General features: G+C 38.2%; 1 protein-coding gene across 4 annotated transcripts in view; it reads right to left on the reverse strand.

Annotated features, from left to right (window-relative positions):
* The window catches only part of LOC107798809 (uncharacterized), a 97,922-nt gene that overhangs the window by 8,875 nt on the left and 63,201 nt on the right, over positions 1-25,846 (reverse strand). The window contains exons 31-54 of one of the 4 annotated variants that reach the window (XM_075222503.1): positions 25,534-25,642; positions 25,318-25,461; positions 24,668-24,943; positions 23,861-24,478; positions 22,991-23,206; positions 20,662-20,765; positions 20,282-20,577; positions 20,108-20,192; positions 18,311-19,006; positions 17,900-18,218; positions 17,559-17,717; positions 17,312-17,475; positions 17,033-17,210; positions 16,692-16,961; positions 16,394-16,600; positions 15,917-15,971; positions 15,158-15,288; positions 14,563-15,045; positions 13,665-14,483; positions 13,430-13,506; positions 8,463-8,916; positions 8,303-8,389; positions 2,193-2,345; positions 1,900-2,084 (exon numbers count right to left, since the gene is read on the reverse strand). In XM_075222503.1, the coding sequence (XP_075078604.1) occupies positions 1,900-2,084; positions 2,193-2,345; positions 8,303-8,389; positions 8,463-8,916; positions 13,430-13,506; positions 13,665-14,483; positions 14,563-15,045; positions 15,158-15,288; positions 15,917-15,971; positions 16,394-16,600; positions 16,692-16,961; positions 17,033-17,210; positions 17,312-17,475; positions 17,559-17,717; positions 17,900-18,218; positions 18,311-19,006; positions 20,108-20,192; positions 20,282-20,577; positions 20,662-20,765; positions 22,991-23,206; positions 23,861-24,478; positions 24,668-24,943; positions 25,318-25,461; positions 25,534-25,642 (6,285 nt within the window). Of the gene's footprint in view, positions 1-1,899; positions 2,085-2,192; positions 2,346-3,572; positions 3,865-8,302; positions 8,390-8,462; positions 8,917-13,429; positions 13,507-13,664; positions 14,484-14,562; positions 15,058-15,157; positions 15,289-15,916; positions 15,972-16,393; positions 16,601-16,691; positions 16,962-17,032; positions 17,211-17,311; positions 17,476-17,558; positions 17,718-17,899; positions 18,219-18,310; positions 19,007-20,107; positions 20,193-20,281; positions 20,578-20,661; positions 20,766-22,990; positions 23,207-23,860; positions 24,479-24,667; positions 24,944-25,317; positions 25,462-25,533; positions 25,643-25,846 lie in introns of those variants that run through there. The other 3 variants (XM_075222502.1, XM_075222505.1, XM_075222504.1) reach the window with 3 other exon arrangements.

Genomic DNA, 25,846 nt, shown 5'->3' on the forward strand with positions numbered 1-25,846 from the left:
AAGGTTCTAAAGTCACTAGAGTTGGGGGCTTGGTAGATGATGAGAGATATGTGAGATAGACGTATTCTTTTTCTCCCGAAAAGTTCAATTTACATACTAAAGATGTAAATTATTAGTATTACCGATTATGTTTGCTTAGAGATTAATTTAGGTAATTTCTTACCACAACCATTTGATTGGTAACCTCTAATAGTAAGTAATCTATCAAGATAGTAAAATTATAGTGATGATGTACATATCTTTTAGCTAATATATTTAAGTGTAATGCTAAGCCTTTTTCAAGAGGGTAAAAAAAAGAGAGGTTAAGGCTATTTGGTTGTGGGAAAAAAGGAAAAAAGATAAAGAAAGAGTTTGGCACTTGCCTGCGGACAAGGGGCAAAAACAAAAGAATGCTCTAAATGAAATTTGATCTCATTACCTCCTAGCAAAGCATGCGTCTTATGGTAAAAGGTTGAGCCAGTGCACCAAACACTCATTTGAGTGCATGGGGGAGACAGAAGAATATATCACCTTTTTAAAAATAAAATGTATGGTAAAAATACAAATTTAGAGCCACAAGCATGGGTTCACAGGCACCAATAGCTCCAAGGCAGATCCGCCACTGTGTGTACTATATTTGGCAAGAAAGAAATTGACGAACTTTTCGCGGGCAACAGAGGAGATGTGAGGAGCTGGTCAAAACGATAATCCAAGAAATCCATTGTCGAGGAAGCTTGAGTCCTAATCTGGCTAGAAGATTTCAAGAGTTATCTTGCATATAGCTAGATTTGGTGTTACGTAGTTATGACGACACTAGGTTTGGGGCTGCATGTCCAAACCTAAGCGGATAGTTAATAGAGTTTTTACTATACTTATAAATATTTTCCCTGGAAATAATAAAATTAATTACCCAAAAAAAAGTCCTATATCCTGCCAGCCATTCCATAAATGACAATGGAAACTTATGTGATCTGAAAAAAGAAGAAACAGCAAGACCCAAAAGAATAACATGTCTCCTCATCCCAATGAATAATTAACTCGTGAAATTTAAGAGCATAATGAATGAAGCAGCACCGAGGTGACTGATAGCATTACTTAGAAGAATAGAAAGAGATGTTAAAAAGAACGACCATGGAGACTTGGGATCTAGAGCAGGTCTGATGAGGATAACTAAGCTGACACGCCGGCGTTGGCTGCAGGCACAACAGGGTGGTGCCTTACCGCACTGTAGGCAGACACAACCTCTATATCAGCCACAATGAATGGGCTCCTTTTTATTTTCTCAATTGCTTTCAGTGCAGGTATATGATTGGGACGACGACTCTTCTAATCCATAGCTACCACTTCTATATCTCCAGTTCTAGAGTTGAAAGCATATGCTTCATATTTTTACTCTAAACCAGATGACTAATTCTCATTTTTTTTTTTTTGCATATTAACCAAAAACTATTACAGTTGAGGGGCCGATTTAATAAAAATGACAGTTAAAGCAGGAGAAATAATCGAACCCAAACAGGGCATCAAAAGCTATTGTTTGCTGTAAAAAAGGATAAGCGAAAGATAACATAAGAACATCTATTGAGATGAAACTGAGATCATCCAATCAAATACAATTTATCCAAGTTCCCCAAGAAGAGGAGGAAAAAAAAGAGAGACAAGCTTTACCAGCCTTAGTATCTCTATCCACTGGAGATATTCTATCTCAAGCTTACAAAATGTAAGGATTTTCTAGCTCATCCAATATCAATGGTATTTAAGAACACTATCATAGCGAAACCAAACATGCGGTGCCATTCTCACTAGAATGAAGTAATGACAACACGAACACCTCAAACAGAATAAATTAATGACTCGAGTATTAAATGTCAAAACTCCAGAGAGAAGAAGCATCAGAATGGAAGTATGTGATAACAGTCAAACCTGTAAGGACTGGTGAAAGAATTGGGACGAAGTATGACTTCATAGCGTGAACTTTTTGTTCCGCTCCTCACTTCAACCTTGAGATGCATTAGGTTATCAGTGATCTGATCTTTCAAGCAAATACACATAACACCTTCACTATCAACACTAAATGGTGCACTCCAATCATATCCATCAAGCCGCAACTGAGAAAGAGAAATAAGAATGGATCATAAGAATGAAATAACAGATTTAACTTTTGTATTGAGGGAGACTATGAATAACAGCAAAGCGAATGTTGATTATATACCAACCTTTAAAAGTTCCACTTTAGTAGACTGCCATGAAAAATGTTTTGGAGGATCTGAAGGATGAATCCATTCCACTGACTGAGAATCACACTGACGCAGGCACACACTACATCCAACCCTATTGATAAATAAGCTATGTGGTTGAAAATGGACGACCTGCAGATGGATCACTCATTCAGTATTAAATAGTCATCTCAGTCGTTTCTTGCATTTGACATCTTCAAGAATCAGATACTTCAGAATACATGGATATTACATGTTTCAAATCAGCCAGTAAGTAGGGATATAAAAATACTTCCTGTGCACATCCTTCAAAGACTATCATTTCTGCACAATATTTCTCTTTTTCTCTTGATGTCACGACTCCTAACAACTTGGTACCAAGAGTAACTTTCGTATCATCCTGATGGTTCAAAGCTTGCTAATCTGTAAGTTGGGAGTTAGGAATTTTCTAATATGATGCCTATTGTTGAGAAAATTTCACTGAAAGAAAATTTTCTACTCATATGTTGTCTTTTCCAGACCTGTAAAGCCAAGTCCTACTTTTAACATAGCTTTTCTTTGACCTTTTCGTGACTTTAATTTAATACCCGAATGAATGAAGGGCTAACATATCATTTTCTTTTAATCAATCCATAATTATACTAATATACAGTTATTAATATACATTTATACACAAACCTGGTGTTTGGCAAATGGGCTAGACATGTCATAGTAGTATGAGGTAACAGCTGAAATGTTTTGGACTTACCAAACATCATGATAAAACCTTAAAAGCTTTAAGAAGATGGCCATTTCTTATGTTTTTAAAAAGCATTTTATATTTCTCTTTCAGTCCGCTTTGGGTAAGTAGGGATCTCACACTCAATGCTCAAGCCAGGTATTCCCTACTAGATCTGGCTGAGGAAAATTTTTTCCTCTCTATTTCTTAATGATTATTTTCATTTTATAAAAATTGAAGCTCATAGAAGGAGGAGAAGAAGTGACCAAGTGACAAAATCTCATACGTGGTGGGATTAGCCAGCTAGTAGAAGAGGCCTACATGCTGTAAATATATCTGTATTATTATAAAAGCACAAATGTTAAAACACCAAATGTGCAAGACGAAGATATTCCTGGAAAAATGATTGACTTTTAGGTCCTTTAAAAGATAAATTACTTCTTCAAAAGATAATTCTATATTGGATAAAATTGTATATTTACAACTTTGCACGAATTATGAACTTCTAATCCTAATTAAGTTCCTATGTTTTCGTTATTTGAGTTATTATGTCCTATTTATTATTGAATTCAAAAGGGTAGGACACAATAGATATTATGACAAAGAATTTTACCAGATGAGGGATAAGTCACTGAAATAGAATCTCATTGGAAGAAAATACATATCAAAAGTTGTAGTTGTAATAATAGCCTATAAACAAAAACGCTAACTAAATTGCCTACTGCCACTTTCTCTCCTTAAATTACATCATATATTGATTAATTAAATTGGCCACTGACCTCTTTTTTGACCATAATGTTCTATTCACATTATGCTGGCAAGAATTCAGCACAAATTCAAATTCCTTTTAAGGGAACAAATCTACATAGCTAACCCTCAAACAAATACCAATCATTGAATCCTATGTCAATTGCTGCTGCTTCATTCTGCACTCCAGCTTCTCGTCTGCATGTACTGCTTTTACAGAGGTTAGATGTTAAAACTTTGCGTATTTATTTCAAGATTTCTTTTACAAGTCTAAAGGCTTTTTATCTATTTTTGTTGTTCCTTTCATAAAGATGGTGTTAGAAGAAAAAAAAAAACTAATCTACTGTTTCTTGTGTTTATAATTTTGTTTTGGTGCGTGTTACTATTGCTTAAAGATGATTTTCAGAAAAATATTAATCAACTATGTTTTGTTATTTATATTTTACCTTTTGTTTATATACATTGATGGTTTAAATTGTATAAAGCTGAGAATTTCAATTTTACATGTGAGGTTTTTATTATACCCTTTAAAGACGATTAATATTTATTTCCACAATAATCACAAAGTGGACAATATTGGCATCAGGATTCAGTTGTAGTTGTAATACAATTCTTGAAGAAAATAATGTTAAATAACTTTGTTACTCAAAGGTTCTCCTATGTGGCAATTTTTGTTGGCAGGCGTGCATGCTGCAGAGTAATAAGACCGCAGGCTGTTTGAAGAACAACCTAACACAAACTATGTCTCCCACTTTATTGCATTCTTTTAACTTATTTTACAACTTTAAGTGTATAACTTTGTAATTAGAATATTTAATTCCATTTTGTGCTTTAATGGATCAAAAATTTATTGATGAGTTGGTTAAATTAATTAATTTTAAGAAACTGATTATTGAACTTTAAAAATTATATCTATAATTCCTATGGAGTTGAAAGTTTATTATTTAAAGTACACGTTTTGTGATATTGATATACGATATTCGTGCAACGCACGAACATGGAGACCAGTATTAATAGAAATGCATTTACTCGATGTAGTTGTATATCAAGTGCATGATAGTAGGGAGCACTGACGAGGAGGAGAAGAGAGAACAGTCAAAGGTATAAGGTAGCTAGGAAGGAGGCAAAGATGGCAGTGACGGAGGCTAAGACAACAGCTTTTACTCGTATGTATGAGGAGCTAAGGAACAAAGGTGGGGAGAAGAAGTTATTCCGACTCGCTAAGGCGAGAGAGAGGACAACTCGGGATCTGGACCAAGTGAGGTGCATAAAAGATGATGACGGCAAAGTTTTGATGGGAGATGACCAGATTAAGAGGAGGTGGCAGACATACTTTCATAAACTTCTAAGTGAAGAAGGGGATCAGGATATTATACTTGGGGAATCGAGGAATGCCGACAGTCACCGTGAAGTAAGTAATTGTAGGGACATTGAGATCGATGAAGTCATGGAGGCAATGCGTAAGATGAGAAGGGGCAGAGCTACCAGGCCAGACGAAATTCCGGTTGAACTGTGGAGGTGTGTGGGTAGAGCAGGCTTGGAATGGCTTACTGCATTGTTTAGTGTTATATTCAAGACTAATAAAATGCCTGAAGAGTGGAGGTGGAGTACAATGGTCCCGTTGTATAAGAACAAAGGTGATGTCCAGAGCTGTAACAACTATAGGGGCATCAAATTACTAAGTCATACCATGAAAGTTTGGGAGAGAGTGGTAGAAATGAGAGTGCGAAGGACGATGTCTATTTCAGACAACCAGTTCGGGTTCATGCCGGGACGATCTACCACAGAAGCTATCCACCTTATTAGGAGGATGGTGGAACAGTACAGAGATAAGAAGAAGGATCTCCACATGGTGTTTATTGATCTGGAGAAAGCGTACGATAAGGTTCCTAGGAAGGTCCTATGGAGCTGCTTAGAGGATAAAGGGGTACCGAGTAACTATATTAGGGTGATTAAAGACATGTATGATGGAGCTAAGACTCGGGTTAGGACAGTAGGAGGCGACTCTGAACAATTTCCAGTTATTACGGGGTTGCACCAAGGGTCTGCGCTCAGCCCATTCCTATTTGCCCTGGTGATGGATGCACTGACTCATCATATTCAAGGGGAGGTTCCATGGTGCATGCTATTTGCTGATGACATTATTCTAATTGACGAGACAAGAGGCGGCGTCAACGAGAGGCTAGAGATTTGGAGACATGCTCTTGAGTCTAAAGGTTTCAAGTTGAGTAGGACGAAGACGGAATACCTCGAGTGCAAATTTGGAGTTGAGCCGACGGAAGCGGGAGTTGAAGTGAGGCTTGACTCTCAAGTCATTCCCAAGAAAGGTAGTTTCAAGTACCTTGGATCGGTTATTCAGGGGATCGGGGAGATTGACGAGGATGTCACACACCGTATAGGGGTGGGGTGGATGAAGTGGAGGTTAGCGTCGGGAGTCTTGTGTGACAAGAAAGTGCCACTGTTATTAAAAGGAAAGTTTTATAGAGCAGTGGTTAGGCCTGCCATGTTGTATGGAACTGAATGTTGGCCGGTAAAGAACTCACACACCCAGAAGATGAAAGTAGCAGAGATGAGGATGTTGAGGTGGATGTGCGGGCATACAAGGATGGATAAGATTAGGAATGAAGATATTCGAGAGAAGGTGGGCGTGGCCCCCATGGAGGACAAGATGCGGGAAGTGAGACTCAGATGGTTCGGGCACATTCAGAGGAGGAGCACTGATGCACCGATGAGGAGGTGTGAGCGACTGGCTGTAGTGGGCACGCGGAGAGGTAGAGGGAGACCTAAGAAGTATTGGGGAGAGGTGATCAGACATGACATGGCACGACTTAGAATTACTGAGGACATGGCCCTTGATAGAGATTTATGGAGGTCGAGCATTAGGGTTGTAGGTTAGGGGAGAGTGTGAATATTTCTACAACACAATAGAGGGAGACTATCCAGTTAGGAGTTAGACTAGGAATGTCATTGGTCGTCTATTAAGGCAGGGCTTTACCTTCTAGTTGTACTATACCAGCCATCTATTTCGTATTTTCGTATTTAGTATCCTATATTTCATATTTCATATCTCTTATATATTGTTGTTATTTTTATTACGCATTTTTATGGTACTAATATATCATCTCCTATTGTTTTTTGAGCCGAGGGTCTCCTGGAAACAGCCTCCCTACCCTTCGGGGTAGGGGTAAGGTCTGCGTACATATTACCCTCCCCAGACCCCACTTGTGGGATTATACTGGGTCGTTGTTGTTGTTGATACTTGACTACTCAAATAAGCTCCTATATCCATAGGGGAAAGCTCCCGCAACTCTCCAATCAAAGAAGTCCTTTTTCTCTTATTTTGTTCTGTTTCTCTTTTTGTTCATCAACTTAGTGTATAGAACTTCATAAGCTTGAAACGTGTACCAATAAGTTCATCATCTGGGCACAACAGATGATGCAGATATACAGTTACTCCTAGAACTTACACCTTATAAGAGTCTCATGCCAAAAAACTTAAACCAATTGTTTTACTTCTGGTTCTAAAGAATCATCTTACCTTTTTGAGCTCCAATGTGGACTTCCTATTCATTCAAATTATTCTATCCATATGATAGATAAGATATCCATAATGTGGGACAATTTCTTATGTATTGCTTTAGCAATCATCATCATTGGAACCTATGATCTCTCCATTCTCTAATTCTATTTTTCTCATTGCTCTGCAGACAGGTTTTGTTACTTGTAGTCTACCTTTATTCTCAGTGTCATATAATCTCCTGTACCCTTGTAATTCTTTTGTTGCTTCATTATAAACTGTTCTTCTCCATAACTCAGCAGTTGGAGCTGATGAAATAGTTTCATGAAGGATCAGATGCTTGCCATCAGAGAAATTCATAGAATTAAGTTCTGTTTGGATAAACCTGATCACAGTTGATGCTGGCAATTTTCTTTGAACTTCTATTCCTATGGCTTTTATTTAGAAATTAAATTATTTTCTACTAGGAAAAAATCATGGAGGGTTTATGGGATAATTACTATGGCTTTACTAAGAAGTTAAAATCCTCTCTACTAGAAAAAAAATCATGGAGAGTTTTTGGGCTAATTACTTAGAGGCCCTCTCAAGTAGCTGAGGGATCATTTAGCAGCCAAACATCTTTCTTCTTTGACAATGTAATGCTAGAAAATAAAGTGTATCATGGATTTCCACTGAGTGACATCTGAAAGATCAAAACTCTGTTTTCTGGAAGATCTAGGAAAAGCAAGAAGAAATTAGGAATTATTACATTAAATGCAACATCAGAACACATATAGAAGCAGATTATGACAGAATGATTTTGAAGAATATGTTGCAACTTCCAAGACTTCAGTTTAATTCACATCCAATAATTTGCCTATGATTTTATTATTGAATATACGTATTCCGTGAGAGGACTAAACCACATTGAAGCCCTTCTCTTCAAGAAAAATTCATCAAGAACTTTGAACTTCGCATAGAATTTCTAGACTGTTTTCCTTATATGATTGGGCAAGCTGAAATACATTTGTGACAAAGTTGGTTAAATGACATGCATTTTGAAAACAATTTGGCAGGACAAATAACCTGCAGTCTATTCACCACTAAGCACCACTCAACATGACAAGGAGTGACGACAATTAAGAATACCTTTGTTCTGTCTGAAGTCATGCGCAGTACCACCGCAAGCTTGTAATAAAATCCATCCGCACCAAAGGCCTTGACGTCAACACGTTGCTGCAGGAAAGCCAAGTTTAATGAGAGTCGTAATTTTAGCCATTGTGAATCACCCAAAATTTATCCATGTTACCTTCTTTTCCAGCTCAAGAAGAGATATCCCAGAACTGAAATTCTCAGAATTTTGAAGAGCCACAGCAATGCCAACCCGTGATGAAAGATAGGCATCATTACGCGATGAAAACAACATGACACCACCGCGGCCAACATAGTGTTGTGGAGAAAGCATGCTGGGTGTTGGACTGGAATCTTCAATAACTTCAAGTACTTGAATGTTTTTCCTTGCACCTATCTGTCTACTGAGCACTGAAGTAGGGGGAGTTTTCAATGCTAGTTTAGCTGATTTAACAGCTCTGGAAAGTGAAAGTGAATCTACATCTGAGCTTTCCAATGGCTCAATTTCCACAACTTGATAAGCCAAAAACAAGAATGAGTCATTGCTAATCCAATATGGAACAAAGAACCGTATGGTTTTAGGAGCAGCAGTAGTTCCTCCTATGTCACGTTCAACACTAATCCGCAACCTCCTGTACAAGGCATGATTCCATACAGTGAGAATGCATGGGAAGAAAAATCTATCTATTAGCAATGATACAATGAGCCCTATATATAATACATATTCTACTGCCCCAGGGCCTAGCTCAAGTGGCAAAGGGTGGTGGATTTGTGTCTTAGGTCACAGGTTCAAGCCCTCACACCATGCAAAGCAAAGCCTGGTATTTAAGTGGAGAAGGGTAGAGGGGCGGGCCCATTATCCACTGAGTTTCGAAGGCTGCGGTTGGTCCAAAGGATCGACTCCAGACGGATTTCTCGGTCATCAAAAAATAAAAATAATACATATTCTACTCCTATTACATAAAGGACAAGTTTTTTTATTTACACATACCATTTAAAACTCCCCCTCAAGCCGGTGCATACAAATCATATGTACCGAGCTTGTTACATATATAACTAATACGAGGACCAATGAGGGACTTGGTGAAAATATCTGCAAGCTGATCACGAGTCATGTCAAACACCTGGATAGCACATGCTGAACTTACCAAACCAGACTCGAGGAGACTGCTCTAGACCATGAAGTGACCGGCGCAAGCGACATACAAGGCCACTAGACTCCCCCTGAGCAACAAAACCATGTTGATAAACAGAAGTTGGCCGAAACGTCGCCGGAGAAATTTGAAAATAGTGAGACTAAGCCGAATTCCACACTACAAAATAGGTTGTAAAACACCACCAAAAAACACAAACATTTTTCTGAAAATTACTGTTCACGCTGGAAAATCACTATTCATGTCGGAAAAAGTGCACAGTTCACGCCGGAAAAAATAAAAGTTGTCGGAATTTGAAGTAATTTATATGGGTAGGTTCGGAATAACTGTACGAGTAAGTTGTCCTGAAGAAGTTTTGTCAAAAAGTGGCTGGAATGGCTCACACACGCCGGAAAAGTTATTGTAGCCTGCCGGAAAATTCCAAACTTCTCGGAATCCGTAGGAAATTGTACTGGTGGAATCGGAATCACCCACGAAACAACTGTCCTAAAGAAATTTTTGAAAATCCTGGCTAGAAAGCGCTCCACAAGCCGGCGCGTGTGTCATACGCGCTCGACGGAACCCTAGTTCTGGCAGCGCGTGGAAGCGTGTGACGGACTTTCTACCGGAGCGATTGATTGGAGTTTTGACGCCCGACTTTTCCGAAGATGGTAGTGTTGGTTTTCGCACAACACTTACCAGTGGGGAGATAATGCAAATCAATCTTGAGTCGTCAATTGGAAAGACGCACGGTGACTGGCTATTTTGTTCCGATGGGACTGGGATTTCTAGGGTTTCGTCGCACAAGGGTTTCGAATCTAATGGGGGTACTGGTATATGCACAGTACCACTGTAACAACGATGAACCCTGGGAACAAGACGAAGTTGCCGGAAAATTGCACGGCGAAAAGATCTTTCTTCCCGGATGTCGCTGGAATGACGCACAACGATAATTTTCGCACTGAAGCTCTGATACCATGTGAAAATGCACGAGAGAAAAATCTATTTATTAACAATGATACAATAAGCCCTATATATATATATATATATATATATATATATATATTCTACTCCTACTACATATGGGACTAGGATTATTTACACATAACCAGAGCGCACGCTTCTCGCTTAAAGCGCAGAAGCGAGGCGAGGCAACTGACCTGTGCTTTTCTGCCCTAAAGCACGACTCACATGAATAAGCGCACGCTTTACCCTAAAAAGCGAGAAGCGAGGCTATGAAAAAAGCGCAGAAAAGTTCGCTTAAGCGAGGTCCAGACATCTACTAGGGTTTTTAAAAAAAAAACTTGCAAATACACTTGCACACAATACTTCCAGACATCTGCTTCTCTGCTGCAAGCGACGACTACATTGTTCGAGTAAGTTTCTCTTTTTCTCTTCTTCTTCTTCTTCAGTTCTTTCTTCTCTTCTCTTCCTCTTCTGATTTTCTTCAGTTCACTATTCGACTCCTTTTTCTCTTCTTCTTTCTATTTTTTTCAGTTTTTATTGCTCTGTTCTGCCCTAATTTATGCTCTGTTTTTCTCTGTGTGCTCTGTTTTTTTGTTATTTTCTGTTTTTCACTGTTAGTTTTAGTATCTGTTATTTATTTCTTGATTTAAGAATTGAAACATTTGCTTAATATGTTATTTTTATTGAGTTTTTGGTCATTTATCTATACCTATTAAATTTTTTTATTTATGTGTTAAATTGCGCTTCACATGAAAAAAGTGCTCGCTTCGCTTCACATGGAAAATAGGCCTCCTCGCTTTTTTCCGCTTCTCGCTCTCCAAAACACTGCACATAACAATCTAACACATACAAACTAGTATCACATATAGTCTCCACAAACAGATAATTACAGAGAAAAATTATTGTGTGTCGTATGTGTGTGCGCGTGCGCAGGAGCATATACAAACGCACAAAGAGACCTATTTTCCACTTGGCATAGAAACATAACTTTTTCTGTATAAATTAATTAATGTAAGAAATGCAGCTCTTGTGTGATGAAGTGGAGGCTCACTTCCAGTGTCTTGTGTGATAAGAATGTGCTGCTGAAACTTAAAGGTAAGTTCTACAAGGTAGTAGTTAGACCGACTATGTTGTATGGAGCAGAGTGTTGGCCTGTCAAGAACTATCATTTCCAGAATATAAAAGTAGTTAAGATGAAGATGTTAAGATAGATGTGTGGGCACACCAGGTTAGATAAGATAATGAATGAAGTTATTCAGGATAAAGTGGGAGTGGCCCCTGTGGAGGATAAGATGCGGAAGGCGAGGTTGAGATGGTTTGGACATGTTAAGAGGAGAAGTATAGAAGCCCCAATTAAAAGGTGTGAGAGGTTAGCCCTAGTGGGTACCAGGACAGGTAGAGGTAGACCTAAGAAGTCTTGGGGAGAGGTGATTAGGCGGGACATGGTGCAACTGGAACTGATTGAGGACATGACCCTAGATAAGAGGGTGTGGAGGTTGAAGATTAGGGTACAAGGCAAGTAGGTAGTCGAACGTTTCTCTGTCTTACTCAGTTTGCCAGCATTAGTGTTAGCATGATATCCTTTTACTCATAGATTGCTATTACTACCTAGAGTTTAACTGCTTTTTTTGGGTTCGATCTTTTTATCTTGGTGTTGTTCCTACTTGCCATTACTTTTTTTCATCCTTTTTCCAACCGAGGTCTATTGGAAACAGCCTCTCTTCGCTTCCAGGGTAGGTGTAAGGCTTCATACACCTTATCCTCCCCAGACCCCACTTGTGAGAAATTACTGGATTTGTTGTTGTTGTTTTAAAAAATGCAGCTCTAGTGTAATGGAAAGACTGAGCTCTAGCTTGGTAACTCCTGAAACAAGATTGAAAACCACCAAATGGAACTATCTTCTGCCGGTTCACCCATCTCCCACTCACAGAGGAAGAGAAAGGGAGGAAACCGAAAGGCACAAGATTACCACACAGGCACCTTACATGCGATAAGTGAGAAGCACATTGATAAAACTCCTCGTCAGACAACTAAGATCATATGCGGATTATTTTTCTTAAAGGTCATTAAGAGAACAGAAAATCTCATTGGCAACTACTAATTTAGATTAGTCATTTGATAGTGCAAGGAATGTCAAACCGGACTTATCCATTTGACTATATTGCATAGATGTGTATCGCATATGCAAACCCAAAATTTTCTCATTCAAACCCAAAATTTTTAATAAACATAGACAATATATTTCAAACTTTTGCTGTCATAGAGTTAGCATCCCATATTGGTTGAGGGAATGAGTTGTAGTCTCCTTATATAGTCTCGGGCAATCCTCAACTCATGAGCTAGCTTTTGAGGCTAAAGTAGCCCAATGTCCATTTTCTAAATAATTTTCAAAACAAGGAAAATCACTATTTTGTAGGCTCTTTTGATTCTAGGCCAGAAGTTTTTCTTTTGCTTAACAACAACAATACTAAGAATATAATAACAATATTATTATTATTAATAGTAATTTAAAGCAGTTACTAATAAGACTAGAAAAGAGTTGTTTAAATTTATTGTTGTTCTTACTTTGCTTTCTGCCTATATAGTTTTGCATTAGGGTGGGCGTTATGCTTTGGCACACTTCTTTGATAAAATTGTTAGTGGGCCTTGTATTTTATGAAAGAATTTGCCAGAGAGTTTATCCAATGGGAATAATTTGACAGAGCACCATGCTAAACTTTCTATCTAATTATTTTGTCAATAGATTTCTCGCTGCATCCTATAGTGAATGAAGTATTATTATAATTGCTATATTTATTTTAGAGCTGAATGACACAAAGCATTAATATATCCAAGCCCCAACTTACTCCGGTTTGACGTATAATTAATCAATTGATGTATTTATTTGTTTGTTTGTTTCAATTATTTTTCTAAGTTCTATATAGATGGCCATTTTTGCTGGTGGCCAACTTTGAACACCAAAAAAAAATAAAAAAAAAATACAGTGAGGATGTTGCTCAATGAGCCATTTCTTGGTGCATATACTTCTATGTCAAGCAATACAAACCTTTTTCTTTGTTGGTGAACCATAGAAAATGAAGAAGCATGATTGTTACTCGTAAGATCCAAGATGAGTACGGGGTCCTGTTTGCATAAAGGAAAAAAGCTGATCAGAGCAGGTCTACAAACAAAAATCTTTTCTTGCAATGTAAAAATGCTATGTACATGTGTGTGTCTGTGTGGGACACCCATATGATATCCAGAAGCATAAATATGCAAATATTTACTCCAGGAACAACTACCTTTTCCATAACCCAACCACCTTGAACAAATAACATCAGATATATAGGATTGCGCACATCCGCAGAATATATGTGCACGGTCTCCCGGGATGACATAAAACCCCGATGTCGCTCTACAGTGTTGCCATCTTTCAATTTTTCCCAGATCGTGAAGTCAGCTCCACAAGGAAGCCGATTCTCCAATTTCAAGGGAGAACTAATTGATAGTTTCCAATCATAAACTGGGGCATTTAGCTCTGTGTGAAGAACAGAGGCATCTGTACCAACACAGAGCCAAAGCTGTTTACCACTGCCACCAGGACAACATAAAAGTAGATCCATTTTCTCAAGCTGGTTTAGCTTCAATGCAGAAATAGGTATTTTGTTTCCCTGCCTTACAGTATTTTGTCGAGAAAGTGCACTGCTTTCGATAGATGTTTGGTCCTTACCCAAGCCAAAGACAGAGCCCACAGCAATAGGATGACCCCACGAATAAGGAGTCTGAGAATAATCAAGGCGTGGACGAACTTGTAAACAGTGGTTAGAGTCCTTGGACATGCATCTCCAAGGTAAGATAGCCGAAGAACCAGGACTAGTAACAATGTGATCTGTGTTATTTGCACCCCTCTCCTTAACTTGCTGCCTTGTACGAGTCCAACGTCTTCGACGAACAGTATTGTGAGCCGACTTTGTGCTACACTTGGAAGAATTTGGTGGCCACTTCAAGGTTTGAAAATCAGGTCCATATGCCCATCCATCAATGTCAACAAACTGAGATTTGTCAACCGTCCAAGACGATATCCATTTCCATCCAGGAGGCAGGGTAGGTTCAAAAAAGTCCTTCACAATAAAAGAGGAAAGGTCAACAAAAGCTAATCAACATCAACTATTTTAAAAGCAGAAGTCAGGTAATACCCACATTTGAGGAATAGGCATAATCCCTAGTGCTCCACCGCCCTGGGTCATTTCCACCAGAAACTGGATGATTGCGTTGATTCTCAAAAATCTCCTCAACAAATATGCTATAATTTCTACCTTCTGAAGATAGATCCTGAGTATGAATCATGGACTCGTGACATGGCGAAATATCCAATGTGATATCTGAATCATTCGTAACTGTAGCAAGTGCCCGAAAAATTATGTGCTTTTTTCCATTTTTGGTGACAACCTCTAAAGCCACAAAATCATCTCCCAATGTTTTGGTGACCACTGATAGCGGTAGGAAGGAGCGGATGCTCTCCCATGGACCTTTAGGTGTAAGTCCTACCCAAAACCCTGTATCACTAGCACCACTCTTTTCTCCCTCATCATTTTCGAAGTTTAATACTATTTTCTTCTCAAAGTAAGACGTTGAGACAAAAAGGCAGCCACAAGAATTTGTCTCATTACTGTTAAGTTGGCCCTGGAAATCATACTGATATGAGCACAGAAAGATGTAATATTGTCACAGTAAAATTTCCAACATTACAGAAACAGAAAAGAACCAAGATGAAAGACGCGGCAGTGCAACTAACCCTTCTTCTTAGAGGATAACATCCAAAGTTTTCAACGTCAGACACTTGATGCAGCATTCTGAGTGAAGCAACCTTCTTTAGAATACTTGGACCATGTGCAACGGAAAAGGACGATGCGCCAACAACCTCACCTGCATTGACATTATGCAACGACATATTTTAGAATCAATTAATCGAACTAATACAATTTAATAAAACCAAACTCCAGCCTCGCTGATCTGTTTTTAGAGGAAGTCAAATAACACTATAACTTCTCTGAGACCAAGAACTGATATTAATAAGAGATGGAGTAGAATGAGGGAGGCTAAGGTGCACTGAAGTGATAAAACTAGCTAATAAAAGAAAAGTAAAACTCCAAATCATGAGACTAAGAAATTTGAAGTTCCGCAAACTACAGCATTTATGATTAACAATCCTTCAGAACAGAAGAAACTTCCTTCATTTTTTTTTTATTTTTGGAGATGGAAGAAACTTCCTTCATTTTCAGTTAAGCTATAGCTAAACAAAATTGCAAAGAAAAGCTTTTCCCTTCCAATTTCCATATGAAAATCAGAAAGCTGTAACAGTGACTAATCTCTCTGGCATGCATTCTGAGACAGAAAATGGAAATACAAACCAAGAGATACACCATTTATGTAACTGAAAGTATAATATCAATACGGGGAGAAAATTTCAGATTGTAATTTATCATTTTCCTTGACAAATAAATAGATTAGGAGTTTATAAGGAAGAACAATATGCTTTAAAGCACCAAGTTACCTTTTCCGGCCTTTGCAGAAAGGTTTGTCACCTCCACTTCCAGCTTTGCCAGCCCCTATAAGAAAATGGAAGGTTGATTGCAAGAATGGAAAATGCTTATTGGATGTGCTGAAAGGAATGTAATGCTCCTAGTAACTATAACTTCCACCATAGGTGGAGGATTTGGACTGAGAAAAGATTGAGAATGTTTCCAAGTAGGCGAATGTCTTCATGTAAACATGTTATTCATGGGAAGCAGGTTTTTGGCCATTCGTTTAAGAGTTAAGACTACCTTATGGTGTTCAAGAATAGCCTTAAAAAACATCCAAAGATATGGGGAAGCTCTACTGATACTGTCATACATATCCTCCATACTCATTTACTGACACGTTGTTCTCGCCCTTCTACTCTTATTTCTGTTTCATTACAAAGTTTATGCAAATGGGGAAAAAGAGTGCCTATAAGTATACATCTCTCTTAATCCTTTCTGCCAATTACCTTCAAAGGAACTTCAAATATGAAGAGTTCATTCCATTTAGTGGTGCCTTCATCCACGTTATTTTTTCTAGTAATTAGTGGCTTCACACATTTGGTCCTTGCACTCTGAGGAAAAAGCTTTTGTTGATTTGAATCCTGATTCTCCACAACCAAGCGCAAAGCGCAGAAGAAGTTATGGCTATTGCCGTCATCATTGACAGGCAGACCCTGTTAGAGAGAGAAATAAAATGAGAACCTCATGAGCAACTAAGGTTCCATGACAGCAAACCCCACTAATAGGAATCAGTATGTCAACAACCTTGGCTTCAACTATCTGCACAGCAGCATAACGTCGAGGTTCCCTTGACTCATTGGCAACATTTAATCTGTCAGAATGCCTTGTAGGTGGAATCCATACAGAAACAGAATTATCAGGAGGTAGTAACTCAAATACGTCTGAGTTTTGCTCAACTTTTTTCAGGTACATGTCACACCCAAGTTTATTTTCGACCACCACCGTCCGAAAATCGTCGTCATCCAGTGCCACAAAACTAGTATTATCTTGATGTGCATTCCCAGAACGAGCTTCCTGCAGAAGCAAGAAATAATCAGAAACATACCAACAGTAACTGAAGTGTATCTTGAGCATCACACAATCACCTTAATCTTAATTGCTTTCTTTTCCAGTTCTCTCTGCTTTCGCCATGACTCGACAGCTTGCCCCAATACATCAAGATTTGCTGCACTCAGATTTATGTTCAAAATGCTGGTTGCAGCAACTCTTACCCTTGTACCAACTCTTGAAGGCGGATGTAAATTGGTCTCATAAGTCTCAAACCTGCAAAATGAAGAATAACAGATGTGGTAAAGCAGCAACAACAGAAGAAAATGAGTCAACATAGTAACAAATGACAATGGGTGCATGGTGAAAGATATTACTTAAATATTCCATCAAAAGGCTCAACAAGTGGCTCCCACGCTTCTAATTGCGTGTTGAAGGTGGAAGCAGCCATTGAAGAAATGAGAACAGCATTCATTGCCTCTAGTCGCCCATGTGTTGCAAGCTTAATATTAGTAATTGTTGCATCAAAAAGAGGTGTTACCTGAAAATACATAAATGCACAAATAAATAGCCAAAAACGAAGAAAAATCATATAAGCTAACAAAGTTTCTGAGGTCTACAGACCATTCCGCATAAGCTGTCCAATAGAGTCACAGAAAAGCATCTGATTTTCATGTCAGCTGTTATGTTGTCCCTTGTCTTTGGCTTCACTGAATCACCAAGAGTAAATGCCAATCTACTGGAAGGTTTTTTCAGATCAGAGCGTGCAAGGAACGTGCAAGCCTGTAATGCAGTACAGAACTATTGTGCGGTCAAGGAATGTAAACAGCAGGTCAAGGAAGTATAAGCCACTCTGGATTCACACATTCCAGGGGAAGATAGAGCAACGATGCAGCAGATACTACAATTGAGGATGATTAAGATAAAATAATAAAAGGGCACATCCAGAAGGTAGTAACTCTGACCTGATTGTCAACTTTCCAAATGCTCCAGCACTGAGAAGCTCTGGAGCCTGAAGATCTTGAAATGGGCATCTCAAGAACATTAGCTTGACTAACAAGATCCATCCTTGGGCAGCAAAAATAATCCAGATCAGGTGCTTCATTGCTACGTGTCACTACACAACCCAAAGCAGCATAACCAGGAGGAGCAACCGGGTACCAGAAGAAAGCTTCCTCCAGTCCCTTGCCCGCAATATGAGCAACTTTTGTAAATTGCACAGGCTTTGCAGAAAGTTCAGGGTTGTCAGCCTTAAAGATTATACCAAGGGGAGGTGGTTCTAAGCTGAAGCAAAGGAATGATCCCACATGTCAAACAAGATGTACTGGTGTAAAGCAGGCAAAGTAGAATCAAGGAAAGCAAAATAAACAACTAACCCTTCGGTAATACAGTCACCCAGTACTGCATAACAAGGACGTCTTATAGGTCTCCATATAGAGACTGCAGGGCGAAGATCACTACCCCTGTCCCACCAGATCCGCTCAAAGTTTGGAGTTGAAATATAACAAGAGGTCGCTTTAGAAATTGATCTGATAATGTCCCATCCTGATGAAGTTGCACTCTGTTTACTTGTCTGGAGATGCAGGTGCTCGCTCTCACTAGTTAAATCTATAGTAGGTACTTTTAAGGAAGAATTATACCAACTTGAGCTCAGAAGAAGAAGATTATTCAGATCAAAACAACAGCTTTTATGAGGATGACTACTAGATGGATGGGCATAGAATGACCCAAGAGCATTATCCAAACGCCAAATACCGAAACCTGATGTGAATGCAGTATTAGCAGCAACGCTAAAGATACATTCCAAAAGCATCATTGATGTTACCAAATCAGAACGTATGCAATGAACTATGTGATTAGGAGGTGGTTGTGCTCCTATATGAGCAACACAACCCATTGTGACATATCCAGGCGGTGCAATAGGCAGCCAAAGAGAACAATCATCAGCATCTTGTACCTTCTCAGATCCTTGAATATCAGAAAATAAACCTATCAGCCTGAAACCAAGGGGCTTCCTAACACGCCCATATGTATTGCTCACAGCGACAACAGCTTGTGATGGAGGATTTGGTCTGACATGAGTGAAATGATCATGCATTAGGCAAGACATTTAGATTCTTCAAGCAAAAAAGAAACTTAATTATTGCTTCTATGTCTAATAACATGTTCTTTGGAAAGACAACAATACCCGAACTTATATGGAACAAGAATACCGAGGAAAAACTACGTCAACCAAAAAGCTACTACGTTTCATAAAGGTGTTAAAGTCCAAATAATGAGAGTTGAACTGAAATTGAGCTTGTAATGACTACAAAGATACTTCAGAGCATATGGATGGAGGAAACACCGAATAAACAAGATTTACGGTTTACAACCATACATCTTGCTGAAGGTTCATTGTTTGATCCTAGACTACAAGCAATGGAAAACAAGAAGCAAAATTAAGCACCTCGGTGAAGAATGCAATGCTCTAACTCTAAAAAACAAGCCTTGTCAACAATTGTTTTATGCATATCACCAGCAAAATAAAGTTCCATTCTTTTACTTCAGCTGTTTATTGTAAGCATGGTAGTATACTTCTGGTGCAAAAAAAAAATTCCTAACAGTTCTAAACAGGATCATTTAATCTGATCAATCTTCTGATGTAACAACAGATACAAGGCTGTATTACTTGCCTATAGCTATTGGGGCCTCTGAGATGCTATTATGCAGTACCACCAGCAACAACAACAACAACCCAGTGAATTCCCACAAGTATGCAGTACCATCAGCATGATATTTAATCGAATAAACTACTACATAAGTTTTTCATTTCAGTTAATGAAAGTTGTAAATTGGGTATGAAGCTTCACTCAGTACAATAACAAGCAACATGATATGAACCATTATACAAATGTTGTAGGGTTTCAATGACAGCTAAAACCCTAATTATATTGAGTTATATCAGTGCTCTTTGGAGCAGGGGAAAATCATTATCCCTGAAATCATAGCATTACCAATCCTATATCAACTCGCCTGGATGAAATGAAAGCATCAAACTGACGTCTTCCACTAAAAGATTAACAAAGAATCAGGTACCAACAATATGAAAATATTGCATTTGAAATTCGCAAACGAAGTAGGAGAAATTTCGAATTAATCAAAGCGGCCACACACTTTATGGATCTTCTAACCTTGATGTGACACAATCTCCCAGAATAACATAGTTCGACGGTGCTCTGGGCCTCCAGAATGTAAGGTTGTTAAGACGCCCATGCTCTGCGCAAGTGCAATAGAATCAAACGTCCAGATGAATAACAGAACAGATTAACAACAACGAATTTATAAGACATGGAAAAAAGAAATACCTTTGGGACAAACCCAAATTCTGTCAAACTGAGTACAAGGCAACAGGGGATCAGCACTCCCAAAATGTAAAGCAGTGGTTGCCTGACTCTGCAAATTGAGTAGAAGGGAGACAACACCAAGAGATAGGTGGGCACATATATCCGTTGACAATAATGATATGTTCGTTTTATCCTTCACAGAAGTATATCCTCCAGATATATCAACTGGGTCAATAATAATAAGACCAGAGCCAGCCTCAACAGTTAAATCCTTTACAAGTCCCCGGATCCATGTATCACTTTCTTTAGCTGCATACCTGTTGCATCAAATCTATAAATATCTGGAAAATGAAATATAATAACTGGGAAACAACGGTAGCTTTCAGTGACAAGCATCTTACATGAAGTTAAGGTCCATTTTCGCCCGGAGGAGCTTCTCACAATGAGCAAAGTCATCCAAAGATGATTTACTACTATCATAAAATGTGAATTCAGGAGAGACAACCTGGGAGAGGCAATATAGCAATCAATCAACTATGCCTCAATCTAGAAAAAAACCTAGATATTAAGAAACAGAATGATATTGTTTAAGAACTGACCAAAAGCAGGTGAGCAGTAACAATCACAACTAGAATACAAGAAAGAAGTTGGAAGAAAAAAGAGAAGGAAACATATATGCAACAAAAAAAAAAAAAAAGAAGAAGAAGAACAATAAGTATTTCTTATCATCATGAAGTTACCAGAAATTTGATGCAGTGGGTATAGCTCTGCAAATGAAATCAACGGAATACAACGACGACAACAACTACGCCTCAGTCTCAAACAAGTTGGGGTCAGCTCACCTCATATCATCATCATTACCAAAATAAAATAAAAGTGAAAGAGTGTGTGTGTATATATATATATGTATATATGGATCTTTCTCTTCCATTGTGCCCTATCTTTAGCTAAGTCTGCATTGATTCCAAGGATTTGTAGGTCTTTCGGGACTAGTTCCTTCCATGTGATTTTAGGTCTACCCCATCCTTTTTTAACGCCTTCCATCACCATAGTTTCATACCTACGAACCGGTGCTGAACATGACCAACCATCTCAAGAAAAATGAAATCAACGGAATGCCAAGATAACAAGTTGAAGAAGTAAAATCAGTGTTCCTACTTATGAAATACCCAACAGGTAGAGTGTTTGTAGGGATTTAAATGACATCAGCTTTCAACTATCCAGCCACAACAATGAACTGCTTATGACCAAAGGTGAGGAAAAAAAGATGGAAAAACTTTTTAAGCATGTTACTAAATGCTGCGGTCTGAAAGCTTCTTCAACAACACTACCTCCATACCATATTACTTGCCTTAACTTTCCAGTGGTTCAAACTCAAGTCACTTCACTATCTTGAGATTGACTGGGCATGTTAGATATTGAATCCCTCATCTAAACATTGCCCCGTCACTGATCCAGAAAGTCTTTTTCTTCATGCTATCAGACTCCCTCCTTTGACAATTGAATTCCTGTCATTGTTCCAAGGGAACAAAATTTCTCCTCATGAATTTAGGATAGAACAATTATCCCGTTATTTTTCCTCATGGTGCGATAGAGAGGTTGGTACAAATTACTCTGACTTGACTTTTCAGTGATTTAAAAACCACTTTGAGTTAGGGGAGCATGTTGTAAGTCAAGAATTAATGACATCATTTTTATTATGACAGTTGAGTCCAGCCAACTTGCATGCACCTCAACAGATCCACTAGGTAGCCTACTGCAGCCCACAAGCGCAGGTGTTGGATACTATTGTCACACGAAGATGGAGCAGATGGGCTCAAACTGAATGTTGTAGCTAGACTTTAAACCTGGTATCTTCATGATGTTACTTCTATCCCTCTATCACTCAAACACCCCATTGCCGACTAGCATAAATAATATCATGTGTCTAGATTTATTTAACTTAAATATTTGAATATTGAGAACATTTTTTACGATTCTGCAGAATATTATGCAATTATAGCAGAATATTTAATTTTCTAGAATTAGAGAATAACTACATATTATATTGTACTAACTTAAGACTAAGGAATAATTCCTATACATTGTTAGTCAAGCAAGCCATTAAGAAGTTTTTTCCTCCTCTCTCCTTTCACAATTCTGTATAAACATAAAATGATGATGGGCCTTGTCACTCCATATGACCAAATAAGAGAATACCTACATATTATATTATACTACCTTAAGAGTTTAGACGAAGGAACACTTAAGCAAGTCATTAAGAGGTCTTTTCTCTTCTCTCTCCTTTCACATTACAGAAAAAGCAAAACAGCAAATTTAAGATCAATAGAGTATCTGGTTATCAGAAAAGATCTATGGAATATCTTCTACTTCCATTTTCCAGAAATAAGATCGATTATAACCATGAAACAACACTTGATAGAGTCGGAGTTCCTGTAATAAATGCAATCAAGACAATAACGAGAATGGAAGAAAAGACTCAGTTTTCAGGTGGTAGGTCTTAAAGATAGAAAATGCTGGGTTTGTTTTATTTTATTGTTTTGTTGTTAGGCACCCAATTGTATTCAGCTTCTGCTAATAAAGAAAATTATATCCCAAAGTACAACTGGAAATATATAAACAAAGGCTAACATTGTAATATCATGACCACAATTTACATATGAAGAAACACAAAAATATATAATAGATCACAGAGAGAAATTTAAATCAATTTAACAAATATTAATTTACCTGAGCCTCGAAACTGAAGCTTTGTATTTTACTAGATCCATTAGGGTCAAAATCGGAAGCATCTGAATTATATAACAATTCTTCCATGGACTTCATACCATTTTCATCATTGTCAGAATTACTGTCAGAAAACATTACGTCCACACCATCCTCTTGGCAGACCAAATAGCTGCTTTCGTTGCTCAGGTAAGTATATCTCCTTAAAAGCAAACCATTCTGCATAATAAACAAATTAAGGGCACGGCGCCATTTTCAAAAGACTAGGAGCTTTTCTATGACCAGGAAGGATGATCATCCACGTTGGCACTCAAAAAGGCAACAAGCCAACTAATAAAATAGAAATGAAAAAAATATAAAAGGGACAAAGGAATGGATAAGAAAAGAGAGAGGAAAAAAGCAGAAATTCTAGAACAAGATGTACACTGGGTATAAGAACAGAACATGGCAACTAAGGACCGTCTCTCATAACAATAATGCTTTTAATTTTAGTATATTGTAGGAGCACCTATAATTTTCCAGTTATCAATTAGTACATGGATACTCTTATACAAATTCGCGTCTTTTTGTATACTTCTCCACTTTAGTTACACCCTTATTTCGGGGTTTCCGCATCATATCAATAAGTTATAAACTTACATCAGGAAAAAAAAAGAAAGCATCACAAAGGTTTTTATGCCCAAAAGTATCAGCTTATTCTCCGGGGATCAGGGAAGGAGATAAACATTATTGCTTTCTTGCAAAAGAACAACAAGATACACCAGAAACTATTGAGAATATCCCCTTCACAATAAAGATAGCACAGATGGTACAGCAGTTGCTGAGTAAGGATGCTCTCTAAATTGGCATTTTCTAAGGTAGAGTTGTTAGTACCTCAATTTTCACATTGACAAATCTCAGCCTCTTGCCACGTCCAATAATGATGATATGTTGAATTCCTGATGAATGGATCCCTTTCACTTCCACCTTATCGGTCAGGCGTAGTGTTTTTCCACAACCATCATACGTGTACTCATCAATCCCTACAGCATCCGCAACTAGCTGTCTATTGGGAGATAATAATACTAGATCCTCTTTCTGCTCGTAAAGAGGAGCAGAGAGTATTATGCTGTTGTTTTTGCTAATAGGATCATTCTTGGGATCCATGATCTCCTCTCTACCAGTTAGCGCTCCCAAAGATGGCACAAAATACTCACAAACAGATAGTAGAAAGTCTGGTACAACAAGAATGCGAGGCTGCTGTATCCGAAGAACAAATGATTGAGATGACAATCTCCATCTGCAGTCCATCACAAACATTGTTGAAGTTGGAAATCCAACATCAGTTTCAGGAGAGTTCTGTGAATGAGCATCAATGCACGACCCAAGCATCAGCCTCATTTCAGGCTTTGTATCTGGGCGAATATCTAAAACAGAGAACTTTGGGATAGTTATGTAAAGGTCCGCCTCACATAATGATGTCATTCGGTACGACACCCAAAGACCTTCAAGCTGCAAAGACAGTGAAGAGCGCAATAAGGTAAAATCCGACATGGATACAAAATGACCAAACCACAACTTGCAACTGAAAAAAAAAAAAGAGAAAGGGGGAGAAGAAAGAAGCAAAATGTCCGACTGAACTCAAATACAATGTCCAGACTGTACATATCATAATTTAGTATCACATACACAACCACTCACCGCAACATGAGCCAAGCATGACCCCGCATGAGTGTCGTTCCACAACTCCAGCAAGGCATAGCCCACTTCCACAGCCATTATGGTAACCGTTCGTGATAGGAGTATTTGACTGTTCACGTTCACTTTATCAGCCAGCATTTTTATTGTATCTTTTGAAGCAGATGTGCTGCTGCGGAAACTAGGTGGAAGTGTTGGGTTCTCAGAGAAATTCATGTAGAAACAATCAAGAATGACATTATATTCTTTATCTGACATCACACCGTGTAATAAACCAACCTGTTTCAAAAATCCAAAACAAACACTAAGACTTATAACATAAGGAATCAAACATCATGTTCAAAACCCTAAAAAAGTACTACTTATTAAAATTTAAAAACAAAAAAAATCTAAAAGTTATCAACTTTTGGGCTCTAATGAAACTGAGAAAAACAGCAAATGCTGAACCAAGAAACCTCTGCCCAGCAACAGTTCAAATAATGGTATACTGACTTGTAAATAAAATATAACAAGCTAAGACAAAATATAATGAGCCGCAAATAAATATGAGTCATAGAAAAAATAATATAATAGCATACGATCTAAAAAATATTATATTACACATAAAGCAATATGAAACCATGAATAGGAAGGTTACTGACAGAACAACGAACCTTTACTTCCAGAACAAACGTAGGGACCTTCCTGAAAACATCTCGCAAACTGCGCCGAACATAAACATGAATATCTCTGCCTTCACGTATCATTGGTTTGCCTATACATCCGTTGATCCCCACGGCCATGTTAATCCCCAAAATCTGAAATGTTACAGAAGATTTTAGAAAGTGCTATGTTTTATTCCAGGAGTGTTAAAAGCAGAAATCAAGTACCTCTGCATCAAGAATATCGAGATGGACAGCTGAAGGATCTTTTTCGGGGAACCCAAACCAACAAAATTCATTTTGGACACGCAGATGGCCAAGATCAAGTTGCATGAAACTGCACATGAAGGAAACATATTTGTCTTCGCAAATTAATCGAAATGAACTGCACTAGAAAACAAATGGCACAAGTGCTACAGCCTAGAGAAGTGAAGACCTTTGTACTTGAATTCAAGTATGCAAAGAAATTGCTAAAAACCTTTGGCTTACAAAGCGAGAAACATATGATCAAGAAAATAGATAGGGAAAAAAACGAGGGAAA

This window comes from Nicotiana tabacum, chromosome 10 (assembly GCF_000715075.1).
Source record: "Nicotiana tabacum cultivar K326 chromosome 10, ASM71507v2, whole genome shotgun sequence".
Lineage (NCBI taxonomy): Eukaryota > Viridiplantae > Streptophyta > Magnoliopsida > Solanales > Solanaceae > Nicotiana > Nicotiana tabacum.